Raw genomic sequence first — 17,028 nt, 5'->3', positions numbered from 1 at the left:
AATCCAGCAATGTCAATTATATTATCCTAACTTTAATCTGAGGTATTATTTAATACAAAATGTTAAAATCTAAATTTTTCACCCAACATCTCTTGAAGGAGGATTGGTGGGGTGGGGAGGGTTGGGACTGACCGCGCGGTTGGCAGAGGGGAGGCAAGGTGGGGTACTTTGATTGACAGATAGGGTCGTGAAGAATATTTTTTTTTTTATTAACTGAAGATATTTGTTTTAGCTCATAAAATTCATACAAATTACCTGGCCAGAATATAATTTACATTGCTGGAATTTACAATTAGGATCATTTTGAATATAAACATCATATATTTTGCATTAGACATAAAATTTAGATAAAATGTTTAATCTGAGTAAGTAAGTTATCTTTTGTGAAAAATATAGAGATATTATTCAAAATATTCCTGGTCTTACAAGGAATCCAGCAATGTCAATTATATTATCCTAACTTTAGTTTGAGGTATTATTTATTTCTATACCTGGTTTTCCAAAATTTCTTCAGAGGGAAGAGCCAGCAGTGTAGTGTGAGAAGAGGAGGGACGGTCCATTATTTGAATGGACATTAACTTGGCGACTGTATCCATTTCTCTTATGATAATTGTATGATACCATCATGTGTCAGATGTTATTTTATCACTGACGCCGCTGCCTCCGAGTTACACAACTGCAAAGGGAACTGTATATATATATATATATATATATATATATATATATATATACTGTATTATATATTATATATATATATATATATACCGTATTATATATTATATATATATATATACAGTTAACCCTCACTTTACGCGGTTAATGTAACCCGGAGGGTCCCGCGTAAAGTGAGAAACGCGTAAAGTGAATAACATAACATATGGGATTAATTGAAATGGAGTCCGGGCCGATCCCCAAACTCCACTTTTTGACGACACACAACTATGTTGTAGTAAAAATATTATGTTAACTTTATGATGGTATGCACACACAATTAATAATTAAGAGAAATATCAATAATATTAGGTTTTTAACACTTACATTAGTAGAAAAAATGGCTGGGCACACGGGGATGGGCGGTTGGTTCCGAGGCAGAGGGCAGATTATTGGCCCTCACCTGTGTCACTTGTATCAATTGTATCACTATCCACCACAGAGGCTTGCAGGGCCTCTTTGTCAAACTCCCCAAAGTCCATATAAGTCCATATCCTCACCATAATTATCACTATCACTGACTTGGGCCGGCTGTGGTGGGTGGCGGATGAAGAACTGGTAATGTTTTGATGACTGGGCGACCTTGTGCGCACCATGTTCGCGCAGCTTACACAACATGGCGGATGGCGGGAGGTTTGGATCCAAAAATGGGCGGCTCGCCAGCCGCTCTCCGCGTAAAGGGGTACACGCACCGCGGAATGTGAGCATCCTGGGTTCCGGCAGGGCACCACGTAAACGTGGAAACGCGGAATGCGGGACCTCGTAAAGTGAGGGTTAACTGTATATATATATATATATATATATATATATATATATATATATATATATATATATATATATATATATATATATATATATACAGTATTACCCCGCCTAACGCGGTTTCACTTAACGTGTTTTATCATATACGCGGTGCCTCGCCAGAGCTGAACTTTCACTTAACACGGATTTTTTCCACATATACGCGGTGAGTGTCCGGCTCAAGACGCTATTTTTAGATTTGCCCCACCTGCCACCCTGCCTGACTGCCTGTTTTAGCTCATAAAATTCATACAAATTACCCGGCCAGAATATAATTTACATTGCTGGAATTCTTATAATTTGGTGATCATTTTGAATATAAACATCATATTTTTGCATTAGACATACAAATTTTAGATAAAATTTTTTCTCAAATTAACTATGTTATCTTTTGTGCAAAATATATGACATTTATATTCAAAATATTCCTGGTCTTACAAGGAATCCAGCAATGTCAATTATATTATCCTAACTTTAGTTTGAGGTATTATTTATTAAAATTTAGTGGTTATCCCACACATCTCCTTGGGACGGTTGGTGGGGGGTGGGGGGGAGGGAGGGACCGACCGACCATCTGTTACCCAGTGAAGAATTATTTTTTTTTTTATTAACTGAAGATATTTGTTTTAGCTCATAAAATTCATACAAATTATCCGGTCTGAATATAATTTACATTGCTGGAATTCTTATAATTTTATGATCATTTTGAATATAAACATCATATTTTTGCATTAGACATACAAATTTTAGATAAAAATTTTTCTCAAATTAACTATGTTATCTTTTGCGCAAAATATATGACATTTATATTCAAAATATTCCTGGTCTTACAAGGAATCCAGCAATGTCAATTATATTATCCTAACTTTAATCTGAGGTATTATTTAATACTAAATGTTAAAAACCCTGGAAGGGAGGATTGGTGGGGGGTGGGGGGGAGGGTTGGGACTGACCGCGCGGTTGGAAGATGGGGGGAGGCAAGGTGGGGTACTTTGATTGACAGATAGTGTTGTGAAGAGTATTTTTTTTTTTTATTAACTGAAGATATTTGTTTTAGCTCATAAAATTCATACAAATTACCCGGTCAGAATATAATTTACATTGCTGGAATTCTTATAATTTGGTGATCATTTTGAATATAAACATGATATATTTTTCATTAAACATACAAATTTTAGATAAAATTTTTTCTCTAGGTAACTATGTTATCTTTTGTGCAAAATATATGACATTTATATTCAAAATATTCCTGGTCTTACAAGGAATCCAGCAATGTCAATTGTATTATCCTAACTTTAGTTTGAGGTATTATTTATTAAAATTTAGTGGTTTTCCCCAAAAAATTTCTCTGAGAGGGAAGAGCCAGCGAGTGTAGTGTGAGAGAGGGAGGGAGTTGAGTCCATTATTTGAATGGACATTAACTTGGCGACTGTATTTCTCTTAAGTATTAATTGTGTGCATGTACCATCATAAAATTAAGATGTTATTTTTACTACAACATAGGTATGTGCCTTCAAAAAGTGGAGTTTGGGGGTCAGGCCGATTTCTATTGGAATTAATCCCATATGTTCTGTTGTTCACTTAACGCGGATTTCACTTAACGCGGGACCCTCTGGGTTCAATTGACCGCGTTAAGTGGGGTACTAACTTGTATATATATATATATATATATATATATATATATATATATATATATATATATATATATATATATATATATATATATATATATATATATATATATACAGTGACCCCTCCGTTAACGAACTCAATCCGTTCCAGAAGGTCGTTCGTTAACCGAAAAGTTCGTTAACCAAAACCATTGTTTCAATGGGTTTTTGGGTAATTGGTTCCAGCTCACCGAAAATTTCCTAAATTCAACAAAAATGGTAGAAAAGTTCACTTACGTTGAGGTGTGTATGTAGAAGGCTCCTGGATGATGATGATGATGATGATGGGAATTAGAATGGGGGTGGAGGAGAAGGAAGAAGAGAAGGCATTGGGGTGGAAGAGAAGTCACCCCATGGCGCCATTTCACCCATAAAATTTTAGCTCTCTTGGTGTAATTCAAGATTATTTTCTTTAAATCAACACTGCACTGCATTATATTGTCAATATGTAAAATATATTTCAAAATGACCAATAATTTGCTTGGAAACACAGAAAAAAAGCGTTTAGTTGAAGAGAGTCTCAAGCAAGATGTTACCTCCAGTGAAAACAGAGAGAGACTAACTCCTGTTTGCTGTGTTAGGAGGCTGCATGCCGTGCATTAAACTAGTCACTTTACCTTCAATTATGTTCAATAATTGTTAAAATGACTAAAAAATTGAATATTAAACTATTAAAATTATTGAATAGTATAAACTTCTTGATATTTACTAAAATAGTAAGGAATTTAAGCCCTAGAACCGATTAATGTATTGGCGGACTGATACTAAAGCTGGTTGCCCGGTCAGTGCAAGCGAAAACATGTTGAGGTCAGTTCGTAAGAACTTCGTTAACCGAATTTTTTTTCGTTAACCGAATTGAAGATCCTTATGGAAGGCAGTTCTTTAATTGAAATTACGTTAACCGAGGTGTTCGTTAAACGAGGGGTCACTGTATATATATATATGTATATATATATATATATATATATATATATATATATATATATATATATATATATATATATATATATATATATATATATATATATATATATATATATATATATATATATATATATATATATAGTCCCCGACTTACGACTGCTTGGACTTACGACCGTCGGGACTTACGACCGCCGCAGTTGTGACCATTTTTTCTTTTCTTTTCTTCAAATGACGCACGCATTTTCTATACCAAAATGTTTCCAGTTAATGTAGTCTCCATGTATAATTAGAAAATTATGGGGGCCCCATGTGCATTCAGCTGACTACATTAAAGGTAAGTGCTCAGTCACACTGTATCCATTCCTCATTATTTATTACTTTTACTGTACTGTATGTCATTGTAGATTTTTCATTTAAAAAAAAAATTATTTATTTATTTATTTTTTTTAATCTATGTCGGACTTACGACCAATCGGACTTACGACCTGGATTTGGGTCCCTAACCCCGTCGTAAGTCGGGGTCGAGCTGTATATATATTGTGTGACCAACACAGTAACAGACTGGCTTGGCGTCGCTTAGGGACGTTGTGACGTTCCGCGAGTGAGGGCACTGCGCCGAGCCGAGAGAGCGTAGTGCGGCCAGACGAGAGCGGGTGATGCGCCGTAGAAAGTAGTCTACGACAATGCAAAACAAGGTAGTATCGGATCACCGAGACGTTAAACAAATTTTTGGTCTCTAAAGTTCAGCGACGTAGTACCGAAACAAAGTTAAGCTGGACGATTTTAAGAGAGAAATTATTGTATTTAATGTACATTTCACTTTTTCCTAGCAAGCTCAACCTATGATTAGATTGTAACAATAAATGTAAGAAATTCACCGTATGCATGACAATGAGTTTCTTAGCAAAATGTACAGCAACTGATTTATATGGAAATTCTGTCATTTACGAGACTAGCCCTTCCGGCATGTCCGGCACAGACCCGAGTTGCCAAGTAGCTTGCATATAAACGAGTGCACGAGGAGGCCTCACTTTCTAGTGATGCTTCCTCCCCGCCTCTCTCAGGTATGTTTCTCACGCCTGCCATGTTAACTCATTGTGTTAACTCAGTTGAATTTTGTGAATATCAGTGTTCATGTTTTAATACAGTGACAAGTGAGATTAACGTAACATAGAAATCGTCTGTGCCGATGCCAGACGTATGATAGTTTTTTATTCAGTTTAGGCTTTTTTTAACATTCTAGTCACGTTTCCTTCTCGCCCCTCTCAGGCACAGAGTGCGTGTTAGCTGAATACCTGGCAGCTACCGGGGACCCGTAGCTGCATACTAGCTGGTTGCCTTGCAGGATGTCTTTAATTCGGCACGATTAAATTCAGCGAGTCCCGCACCTGAGAACTAAGCTCATGAGATGAACTCCCTTGCACTGTGTCGGACTGCAACCGACCCTAACAACATGCTTCATTTGTTGGTGTAGCACCAGTGACTGACCCTGGTGTACTACTCACAATTATATGTGCAAAGAAATATTGCTGTACATGATTGGGGATAATTAGCAGAAATAATACATTTATCCCACGTTGAGTATTGTAACCACAAATGGTGATATTACAAGTAATAACGTTGTTATGTGGGTTGTGAGTATACATCATTCATATGTACTACCAACTGAGTTCTAGTAAATGTTCCATGTTGTTCATTCCGAAATAACATGAGGTTATAAGTGATGGGTTAATATGTGTTGCTGACACGTGTGTAAAATAACCATCTTATTTGTCAAAGAAATAATATAACTGTTGTTTAATGTTGGACCAAATAATTGAAAATCTATTTTGTTAATTGTAAAATAAGACCTAAGTGTCTAGTCTTATCTGAGTGTGTTAAATTGACATCTTAGTCACTCTTGCTTTTAATAAATACAGTATTGATTTAGTAATTTGAGAGTATCACCGCTTATTTCCTTCTAATAATTGATTCTCAGAAAATACCCAAGGTAACTCACGTGCCTAAGCTTGCTACCACGCTACCTAACAGTTGATGATATCAGTTATATTCTAATAAAAGCCTGGGTGGTGGCAGTCTACTTGTGTAACTATAGTACAGGTAATTATTTTACTAGGTGATGTTAAAGAATGAAATGGTTTTCCCAGGCTAATCCATTTTATAAAATATAACTGAGCCATAATAAGAAATTGAGAGAAAGAATTAAGAGGTAAATATGAGAAATAAATACTGACATTGAAAGAAGTAAACAATAACTAAGAAAAGCAAAGTATTGAAAATAACCAGATAGAAAAATATAAATACATGGATAAATATAGAAAAGGAAAAAATACTGCATAACTCAGAAAATTAAAGGTTATATAAGACAGAAATAACATAGAAAATACAATACTGATAATATAAATAGAAACACCAAGAAGATAAGATAATATATAATAGGACAAAATATAGAAATAAAAAATAAAATTCTATTATTATATATACAGAAGAAAAGGTTAAAAAGATAACTCTTACACAAATATAATAGATAAAAGAAATAAGAGTAGAATAAAAAGGAAAAACCTTAAAACAGCATCCTTACATCGCAGCTCGTTAACTTAGTGTGTGGTTGTTGTGTTGGTGACACTTTCTACACCTTAAACAAATTCACGCCTAGGTGACCCTTCGGCTGGCTATCCTCTTTACACGAGGGACAACCATTATTATATTATTATTATTATATGTGGGGAGAGAAGAAGGAGGTTAATATGGAGTTTATTGGGATAAACAAATTTGTCTTTAAAGATATTACTGATTAAGGATTCAGCTATGAGTCTATGAGACATTCATAACTGAAAGTGTATAAATTAAGTTTATCCAAATCCACAAACATTTCACTTACATTGAGAGACTTCTGTAAAACTCCCTCAGAGATGATATTGGCAGCATTTTTGAGACCTCTGGCAAAAGAATCCATGGCACCAGCATGGGCAATAAAGAGATCACGCAGCTCAGTGGACTCACGACGAACTTTAGCGTCAAAGTTCAATCCACCAGGTGCAATTCCTCCCTGTGAGGTGAGTTGGGTTACATGTAAGATTCTCCATTTTTATTTTTTCTTGTTTCAAGTGTACTTTTTTTAGGACTACATCATCACGATTAAACTTGGTTTTAATTTTATTTTATCCTAAGTTCCTAACACTGTCCACCTACTGCTGTGGCCCCCAACCTGTAGTTTGCAGGCACCTGAACCATATTATGGAGCCTGCAAGGGTTTATTATTTTTTTTTTAATAATTGGGAATCTCTACCAGAGTGAAAATAATGAAAATATGTAATAACGTGATAAGATTTTAGAGAGGAACCCTGTTTGTCCCGAATCTACCATGTACAGGACATGTGTATTTACCATATCCCAGGCCCAGACTGAGAGAGAGCTAGCATGATCCAAGAGTAAATGTAAACAGATTGTAACTGGTAACAGTTAAACAGTTAGACTTGTTTTAGAAAAGCTGCAAATAAATGTATACAAGTTTTTTCTTTTTATCTTGAATGTAGATCCAAGGTTTTGGCATCCTCCACTGTATTTACAATGATAAATGTCGCCCAGAGCCAAATCCTTTATTTGAAGATCTGACATAAATTCTTGAACTAAAGTTGGCAGCATCACTACCGTAACTAGTTATTCACTAAAGCATGTTTAATACTCATCACTCGTATATGACGTTATGTAATATATTAACCATCCATTAAAAAAAATGACACCTAGCATTGCTACAGATTGTTTAAACATGTTGCATTGTTCTATGCATGAGGATACTGCTGAGATTTGGTTGCAGCTAGTTACATAAACAGTTCACCGTACTCATAACTGAAAACACTTACGTAATATGATACAGTTTGGCATGTACTGTGAGGAGCCCACCTTTATCAATGGAATATACATGTATGGAATACCTAGCATAATCCCTGTGGCCAGAGTGCAGTCTCCCTAAGGATACTGTACTTGGATGACTGAGACCAGTATAATTATTGCACTGCACTATCTTCTATTTATAGTGTCTAAATATAGAAGAATATTTCATACGAAGTGTGAAACAAAGAATTAAGTGGTCAAAAAACAAGGTTTGGAACAATACACTACCACCTATGAAAATTCTAACTTTGAATATTTCTCTAAAATTAGCCAGACACCCTCTATAGACATTATAAGTTTAAGACTGGTAAACTAACAACCAACAACCAACCTGTTCTACCACTGTCCTCATGACCATGGTACAGCTCCGAATATCCATTGGGAACTGATCTGTGTCCCAGCCCAAGTCTGGCGATCCAGTGTTGGCATCAACACTCCCAAGCATGCCATACCTGTCACAATGTCCAAATTTTAGATGATATAACTGCATGACTTACATACATCAGGTACACAGTAAAAAGTATCGTAACATTAATTAATAGCCAGTCAGCTGTAGGTTTTTTTTGGGGGTAAGGAGTGCATTTGGATCAGCTGAAGTTTAGCCCTTCAGCTTATTTCACCTTAAGATTAATCACTCTAATGCTAACCTAACCACAAGTGTTAGATTGTTTAATAATCAAGTGAAATAAGCTGGGGCGGCTAATCTTCAGGCGGTCCATACGCAGAGTTGTAAAGTAATGAAATAAATTTATTTGAGTACTGTACTCAAGTAACATTTTTGGGATATCTAATTTTTTAAAAAGTAATAAAAATTGATAGTACTTTTACTTAAGTACAGTATGGTTTTCTAATACTTTTACTCCAATACAATTGAAAAAAAAATCGTTACTCGTTACATGCACCAAACAAACAGAGTTTTAATGTCTGTGGCAAATTAATAATACCGTATATTCTTTAATTACTGAATTAATTATTAACCATAATAAAAGAGTTGTAGGGGTGGCGGGTATGGTGTGGGGAGTGACCACTCGGTCACTTACCTAGAGGTCTCCTGAGGTCAGGTTAAGTCAGGTCAGGTGGCAGTGGCCATGACAGCAGACTTTCCATTTGATCTTCTTGTGCACATTAGCACCTTGACCACCCACCTCACCTAGCCTACCCTCTTACTTTCCCATCCCCCATTGAATCCCCTCTCTTCTCCCCCACCTTTCCACTGGATATCAGTTGCTCTTTGCATATACCTGTACCTAAAATGAATTTCAGAGAGGCTGCTGTGAATTTCAAATTCTGCTTAAATGACTAAGTTCCACCCCCCCCCCTTGCCAGCTCCCACCAGATGTTACGTGGTGCAAAAAATTTAGCCACACCCCAATTAGAGAGACAGTTCACAGTGAGTCTTAGTCAGACTCAGTCTGTCAGTCAATATGGAGGCAACAATCATCCACAAACTCCTCAACTAAAGGAGCTTGATGGCTACTTGGTAGGCCCATGAGATGGAATGGAGCTGCTGAGGTCTTTCCCAACATTGTGTGACTTATCTCTCAAAGCTTAACACCCCACTACCTGCATCTACTGCTTGTGAGCATCTGCTTAGTCATGCTGGGCTTATCATTTATTTAATTAATTTATTACACCCCAGGGGGCAACAAGCCTGTCACAAGACCATGTGGTTAAACATTAATACATTGGCACTTGCGTCTCACAGGACACGCCATGACTTGTAATGTGGAAACAATATTGATATAATTTAACCCTTAGGCCCTGGGAATGTTCCAGAACATCCGCCTAGTCCCGGTATTTTATTTATTATTATTTTTTTATAATTTTGGGGGGAAAAGTTGATTTTTTATCGATTTATCCCTGCAGGGGAGGGAGAAGGGAGGTTACTGCCAGCAGAACCCTAACCCGGGGCTTAAGGGTTAAGGACAATGGGAGTTAGCACCCACCAAAGCATGGGTAGCATACAAAAATTTAATCTAAATTATTACGAATAAGTAGGTGGTGACATCATGCTTAGTGACTCTCCCTGACAGTGCAAAAGTCAAGGCAATAGTGTTGAAGGGTGTTAGTGTTGGGACAGTTACAGAGTTTACAGGAAGAGAAGTGCGGGTCATCCCCCACCAGATAGGTCTATATCCTAACCTAATGCAAGCAGAAACAACATTATGTCTGCAGACCATAAGTCGACGTCAACGATATTTGTGTGGATAAGGAAGAAAGTGATCATAGTGTTGGCCGGATATATTTTCAGCCCATTCACCATCCCTGCGATGGATTGTAGGGCGAAGAGCAGCTGAACGTATTCTCTTTTGGTAGGTCATGCTGGGCTTATATTTAGGCCTAAAAGATTCTGATTGGACAGCCATAATTTTGAAAATCAGTTATTAATGAACCTTAATAGAAAGATTTGCAAATAAATACAGTGGGGTATGCTATAATGAATCTAATTGGTTCTAGAACCTTGTTCGCTATAGCATTCGTTCGTTATAGGATTAATCCGTTCCAGGCCCCCAAATACAACCACTTAACACTGAAAAATATAATATAAAATTGTAAAAATTGTAAAAAAGTGCATAAATATGCATCTAAACCCCTGAAATAAAGAATATCATTAATATTTGTAATAAAAAAACAATAAATTAGAAAAAAAAAAATTAAATAATGTTCGTTGTAGGAGTTTCGTTCGTTATAGCATTCTCAATTTTATAGGTAAAACCGTTCGTTATAGGAATATTCGTAGTAGGATCCGTTCGTTATAGCATACCCCACTGTATGTGTAATGCCATCTTTTATTTTATATTGTATTTAGTTCACTATTTTTGTTTAATTTACTGTGGATTTATTTTAATATTCGAGACAAATAATACATAATTTTGTTGTTACTTTTTACTTTCAGTACTTGAGTATTTTAAGAATGAGATACTCTTTTTACTTCTACTTGAGTAAATTGACATTTGGATACCTTTACTTCTACCTGAGTAACATTTTGCCATTGTAACAATACAGTACTTTTACTTAGGTAACAAAGTCCACTATTTTTTTACAACTCTGTGACCATAAGTTTAATTTACTCTATAAGATATTTACTACAAAAATATTTTGTAAATCCATTTCATTCCATGTTTATCACTTTGGAGTTAAATGTCTCAAATATCGTTCGCTTATCAAAATGTATATGACTGCTCAGCAGGATACTCCAACAATACTGATGAATGATAAAAGTTTTGACAATATACAGTAAAAGGCTATTGTTTTTATGAAAAATCCAATTAATTTATAGAATAGTACAGTATATAAACTACCTAATCATCTTCCACACCTAGCCATCATTCTCCAAGATAATTAAAAGTCACATACGCAGATGAGAAGATAACATCATGTTCGTATGGGTGGCCAGCTAGAGTGGTGTGGTTGGGTTCAATGTTGAGCTTGAAATGTTTTGTGAGTCCATATTGATGCAGGAAGGACATCACTGTCTGGGCATCAAAGTCATACTGGTGACGTGTGGGTTCCTTGGCTTTTGGTTCAATCAAGAACTGTCCTTTGAAACCAATCTTCTCCTTGTAGGCTGAAAAATAAAGCATTATTCAAATTGGGGGAGTCTTCTCTGGGGGATGATATTTACTCATCATCATCATTATATGTCTATTTTCCATGCTTGCATGGGTTAGCCATGATTACCTCATGGCAGATGTTGAGTATAATCTTAACAGGATGCCCCCCCTCCCTCCACAAATTCATTGTCATAAAGATATGCCTTTGATGGTCAGGAATTATGTTTAAAATTTTTATTGTACTGTATTATTTTCTGTATACATGGGGGAACCCCCATGATTTAATCCATGATGTCTTTGATCTTTACAGAAGTAATAAATTTACTTACTTCGTTTAAATACTGATTTAATAGGAAATAAGATTTAAAGTTTGTGGCAATGACAAACCAAAAACTGTCTAAAGAACAAAATCAATGATGTTATTCTAATCCAAAACTTTTCAGGTAGTGCTTCAGTACAGTAATTAGTTATATGCCACGGGTTATCATCTACAATTTGGTCAAGAATTGGAATTAATGATATATTCTATAGTATTTCCACACTAACCTGGCACGTAAGCCACGCCACTTTTCTAAAAAAAATAGTTGATTGATTAAAAAAAAAATGTTCTTGTAGCTGTCCATTTATTCAAACTAAATATGTTCACAATTGGTAAGCAGAAAGTTATTCTTTGAAATAATGTCAAATATCTGGACTATCAAAATGCATATGATTTCATGGCATTAGCACTTCAGAGAGGTTGCTAGAAAATTTTAAATAATTATCACAAAAGGTCAAAATCAAAGATGAAATTCGCTTTCGAATTAAAAGCACAAAAAGTAATGAACAAGAAAAGAAATTATCATAGTAATACTAAAGATTATTATCATTATTATCAATCCGATGATTAGAAGTATTGTATATATCACTTTGTAAATTGGGTTTAAGCCTAAGAAGATTCTTAGAGGTGCTCCAATCTCTCAGGGAAGTCGAGGTACCGAAGCGCAGGCACCAGTCTGTTGGCCCTCCTTTGAACATTTTCAATCAGACGGGGTGACAGTACTCCAGATGGGAAAGCACTTCACTCTTGAAGATCGTTATGAGGGACAGATCGTCTAGATATCTGAACGACCTTCTTATAATACCTAATAATTTATTTGCCCGATTTACCTTCTTCTCGCAATGGCCCGAGAACTTCAGCTCATTGTCAACATACACACCTTGGTCCTTCTCACAAACCGTCTCAAATAGTGCAGTTTCTTCATCCCGTTGGGACATAAGATACGCCTCCTTACCGTTGGTACGCCGCAGGTGCATCCTCTTACATTTCGTGACATTGCATCTCAGCAGCCATTTCTTCGACCATTCTTGGAGCTCACAGAGATCCTTCTGCAGCTCTTCACAGTCCACATGGTTCTTGATTTCCCGAAATAACTTGGAGTCATCGGCAAACATTTGTATGGAGGAGTGTACAACGTCAGGCATGTCATTTATGAAACAAACAAACAACAGCGGGTCCAATACACTGCCCTGTGGTACCACGCTTGTGACAGGTACGGATGATGATTTCGTGCCATTAATCACCAAACACTGCTTGCAGTCATGTAGAAAGTCTTCTATCAACGCTAGGACATTTCCCAGGATTCCGTAACGTTGGTAAGTCCAAGTGGGGTCAAGGGCAGTGGTCACACGGGTCAAAGGTAAAGGTCTCTTCCTTGTTGACAGACTGTCTCTCTCCATAGTACAATATACATGTGTCTATAAGTTGTTTCATTGTAGTTCCTCATGCGCCAAGATTAGCACTGGTATTATTCTGGTGGGTGTGTCTCATAAGTAAGAAAAAATGCTGTAACTGTAGGAAAAATCAATGTATTCACCGACTGCCAAGAAACATTAACATATTACTTACAAAATTATTATGATCGATTTGTTTCATAAATGGGAAAAAGACTGTGATTGTAAACTGAAAATATCGTAAGGTGGACGTGATAATAAACTGCTTCACTGTCCGTGCTAATACAATATTAACATTGCTTTTGGGTTAGGTAGGATATAAATTTGGGTGGGTTGGCCTGCAGAAAAATTCCTAAATCGTAATGCGGCCCATGACTGAAGAAAGATTGCCCATGCCTGCGGTAAAGCATGAAGGCTGTTGCTGGTATTGCCCTAACTGCAAAATCAAAGTAAACGAGGCGTTTGCAGATCACAGGGTAAAGAGATACTTAGAGACAAAAATAGAGGAAGCTAAATCCGTGTTGGTTGCCAAGGTGGAGCAGGTTGGGAGAGATCCACACTAAGAATGGGGAAATAGCTAACAGAACAGAGGAAGTAGTTGCTCAGGTTATAGCAGGTCCCCCCCAGCAACTAGGGACTCTGAAGAAGTGTGTTGAAGAGTTGATAACTAGTAAACCCACTGATACAGGAAAACAGGAGAAACAGGAATTTTCAGAACATAGAAACAAAATAATAGTATTTGGAGTCCCTGAGAGCCAGTCGGAGGAAGCTGAAACTTGGAAAATGCACAAGTTGAAATTTCAGAATATTTGTGATGAGGCTCTAAAATTATTACCTCCTGCTCAGGACGTGAGGAGGCTAGTACAAAGACAAAAGGACAAGCCCTGCTCCCTCAGGATCACACTAGTGAGTGAGGGTAAGAAGTGGGAAGTTATTCAGCATGCAAAAAACTTAACAAGGAGCGATACATTTCGGGCTACATTCATAAACCAAGATTGCATGGTAATGCAGAGGGAACAGCACAAAATGCTCCTGGAGTTCTTGAAGCAGAGGAGAAAAGAGTCGATGAGGAATGGCAACGGACTTACATGGGCTATATACAGGGGGAAGGTAGTGGAGGCGTGTGCACTAGTTCAGAGCCAGGGGACAGCGGGACACCCCCCTCTGCTCTACCTCCCACCCAGGAAAAGTAAAGCACCATGTAAACAATGTCATCTCTGACCACACCCCACAAAATACAAAGGATACAGTAAACGAGTCAGCTGCAGAGAATGGAAGGGGCCGGAGTCAATACCAAGACGTGAGACATTATTGAGGACATTTTTCAGCTTGAAAGTCATGTACACTAATACTGACACGTTCCTTGACAAGTTAGCGGAGTTTTAAACACTACTGAAGGCACATCAACCCGATATAGTAAGTGTTGTAGAACTGTTGTACAAAAACATGAAAATCGAACCGGAGAAATGCGAGTTCAATATACGAATCTAATTGGTTCTAGAACCTTGTTCATTATAGCATTTGTTCGTTATAGGATTAATCCGTTCCAGGCCCCCAAATACAACCACTTAACACTGAAAAATTTCTGTTGAAATTGAAAAAATACGGTACTTTATCTTACCCTAGTGTTGTTCAGCATGCAGGACACCTTGCTTTGCTAAGTCTAGAGATTCCCTTAGCAGCTTGCACAGTTTTTATCTCCTCTTTATTCTTCAAAATCGTACATATACATTAGTCGATTTAGCCATCCCATATTCATCACTAAGTTTAGCAATGCTTGTTCCATTCTCATGTTTATTTATAATTTCTTTCTTAGTTTCAAGGGTTATTAGTTTTCTCACTCGCTTTTGACGATTCATTGTTACAATTGTACACTTGTATAACAAAATAGTTATAAAAATAACAAGAATTTCCACATCAAAAGACAAAATTTTAACAAGTTCAGTGGTGCACTGACTACACAATGAACCAATATGGTGCCTGACGCTCTTGCTGTGAGCCGCGGTGCAACGATATTCATGAGCAGGACGACATAGTCCCGTATTCATCCGCATTCGTTGTAAGTTTCGTTCGTTACAGCATTCTCAATTTTATAGGTAAAACCGTTCGTTATAGGAATATTCGTAGTAGAATCCGTTCGTTATGGCATACCCTACTGGGCATGGATATTAGGGTGTGTCATACGGAGGCGAATTTTTTTTTTTTGAGTTTGAAAAATCGACCCATGGTATTAATGATGTAGTTCTATGTGCAGAATCATGTGATATCTTCAGATTTGAAAAGTTTTCATTTTTTGCTAGGTAAATTTTAACTTGAAATCTTATGAAAATTCAGTATTCCCACCCTTTTACCAACACCACTAAATAGCTTATTTAAAGTAAAGTAAATGTATCAGGTTAATTTATTAGGATGAAAATGATCCAGAATAGTGAAGCGAATGATCTTGACACATTTATTAAATTTAATATTCCTTTAGAAAACAAAATCATCAAATACAAAAACCGGTTTTACTACTACGACCGGTGTTGCTACTTTTCCATAAGAGAGCATGTCTTTCTTGCTTCTGTTTCTACTCATCACCTCCCTGCTGACCACCTGGCAGGCTGGGATGTAGCCTTCCCTCCTCCTGGCTGTACACGTGACTGCTGGCCTCGCTCACTTGCTGTACACAACGCCCTATACTCTGGGTGTGCGAGGGCCAGGCAGGGACATGCATGGGGTTGTCCAGGAAAGCTCTGACTTGAACATTGGTGAGGCTGCAGGTAAGAGGGGGCTCACTGCCAGCCTGGATGTTATCCAGATCTATGAGATCAGTGAGGGTCTTGGCACCTAGATTGACTTCAGGAGTCTTCCTGGCCCTGAAGGAATCGTCACCAACTGATTCGTCATGCCCAGATCCTCTCATAAGTCTGATATCAAAGATCTTTTTGACTGCCACTCTTCTCTCCTCCTCATCCTTACTGCAGAGCATTGTCTGCAGAACTGCCTCGGGATGAGTATACCAGGAAGATCTCCTCACAGTCTGCTCCACAATCTGAACCACCTTCCTTGGCTGACTCCTCAGGAGCTCAAGCTGAAGAAGAGGGGCATGCGTCGGACCTTCGGAGAACGATGACTTGACCTTGGTGTTGAACCAATTTGACAAGTAGACACTCACGATGAATTGGACAATAAGTCTCAGGTTGTGAAGCTGGTTCCCTTTCAGTTTATGATGAACGACCCAAATTCTGCAGAACCTGAGAGCCGTTGTGAGCCACCTAGAATGTGAGACTGGACCTATCTGCAGGTAAGCAAGTCTATCAGGCATGACCCCAGTTTTGATGGCACTGCAAATCATGTAACCATAGTACTGGTCAGTACTCAGGTCGTCAATGACAGTGTGTGCAAGCTCAACGAGTGGAGGGCCAACTGTGATTTTTCCAAAGCTCGGATTTATTTCTAACTCAGTGGCAGAGTCCAGCATCTTGCCAAGAGGACCAGACCATCTGTTGTTTGAAAGAATCTTGCCATCCAGCTCCTGGATCAGATGTCTGAGTGTAGCCGTTGGTGTAGGTCACAAACAATCAGACCAGCTTCCTCCCCAATCTTCCGCTCTATCCACTGTGACCCCCTTGCCACCTGTGTTCGTGTTGGTGCTGTCCCCTCAATGGCCTCTTGAGGGTCTGGTCTACATTCCTCTCTCTGAGCCAGTTCACAATGTTATCTGCCACTATCTCGGCCTGATGTCGCTCTTTCTCCTGGAGTGAAATACAAATACTTCC

General features: G+C 37.6%; 1 protein-coding gene across 1 annotated transcript in view; it reads right to left on the bottom strand.

Annotated features, from left to right (window-relative positions):
- Positions 1-6,987: 6,987 nt before the first annotated feature.
- The window catches only part of LOC121880417 (xylose isomerase-like), a gene marked incomplete at its 3' end in the record, with an annotated part of 29,965 nt that continues 19,924 nt past the window's right edge, over positions 6,988-17,028 (bottom strand). Inside the window, 3 exon segments of the mRNA XM_042387643.1 lie at positions 6,988-7,155; positions 8,332-8,452; positions 11,358-11,568. Of these exon segments, the coding sequence (XP_042243577.1) occupies positions 6,988-7,155; positions 8,332-8,452; positions 11,358-11,568 (500 nt within the window).

The sequence above is a fragment of the Homarus americanus genome, unplaced genomic scaffold, assembly GCF_018991925.1.
Source record: "Homarus americanus isolate GMGI-L3 unplaced genomic scaffold, GMGI_Hamer_2.0 scaffold51859, whole genome shotgun sequence".
Taxonomy (NCBI): Eukaryota; Metazoa; Arthropoda; class Malacostraca; order Decapoda; family Nephropidae; genus Homarus; species Homarus americanus.
The sequence above is the reverse complement of the archived record's forward strand: the minus strand, read 5'-3'. Positions and strand labels throughout refer to the sequence as shown.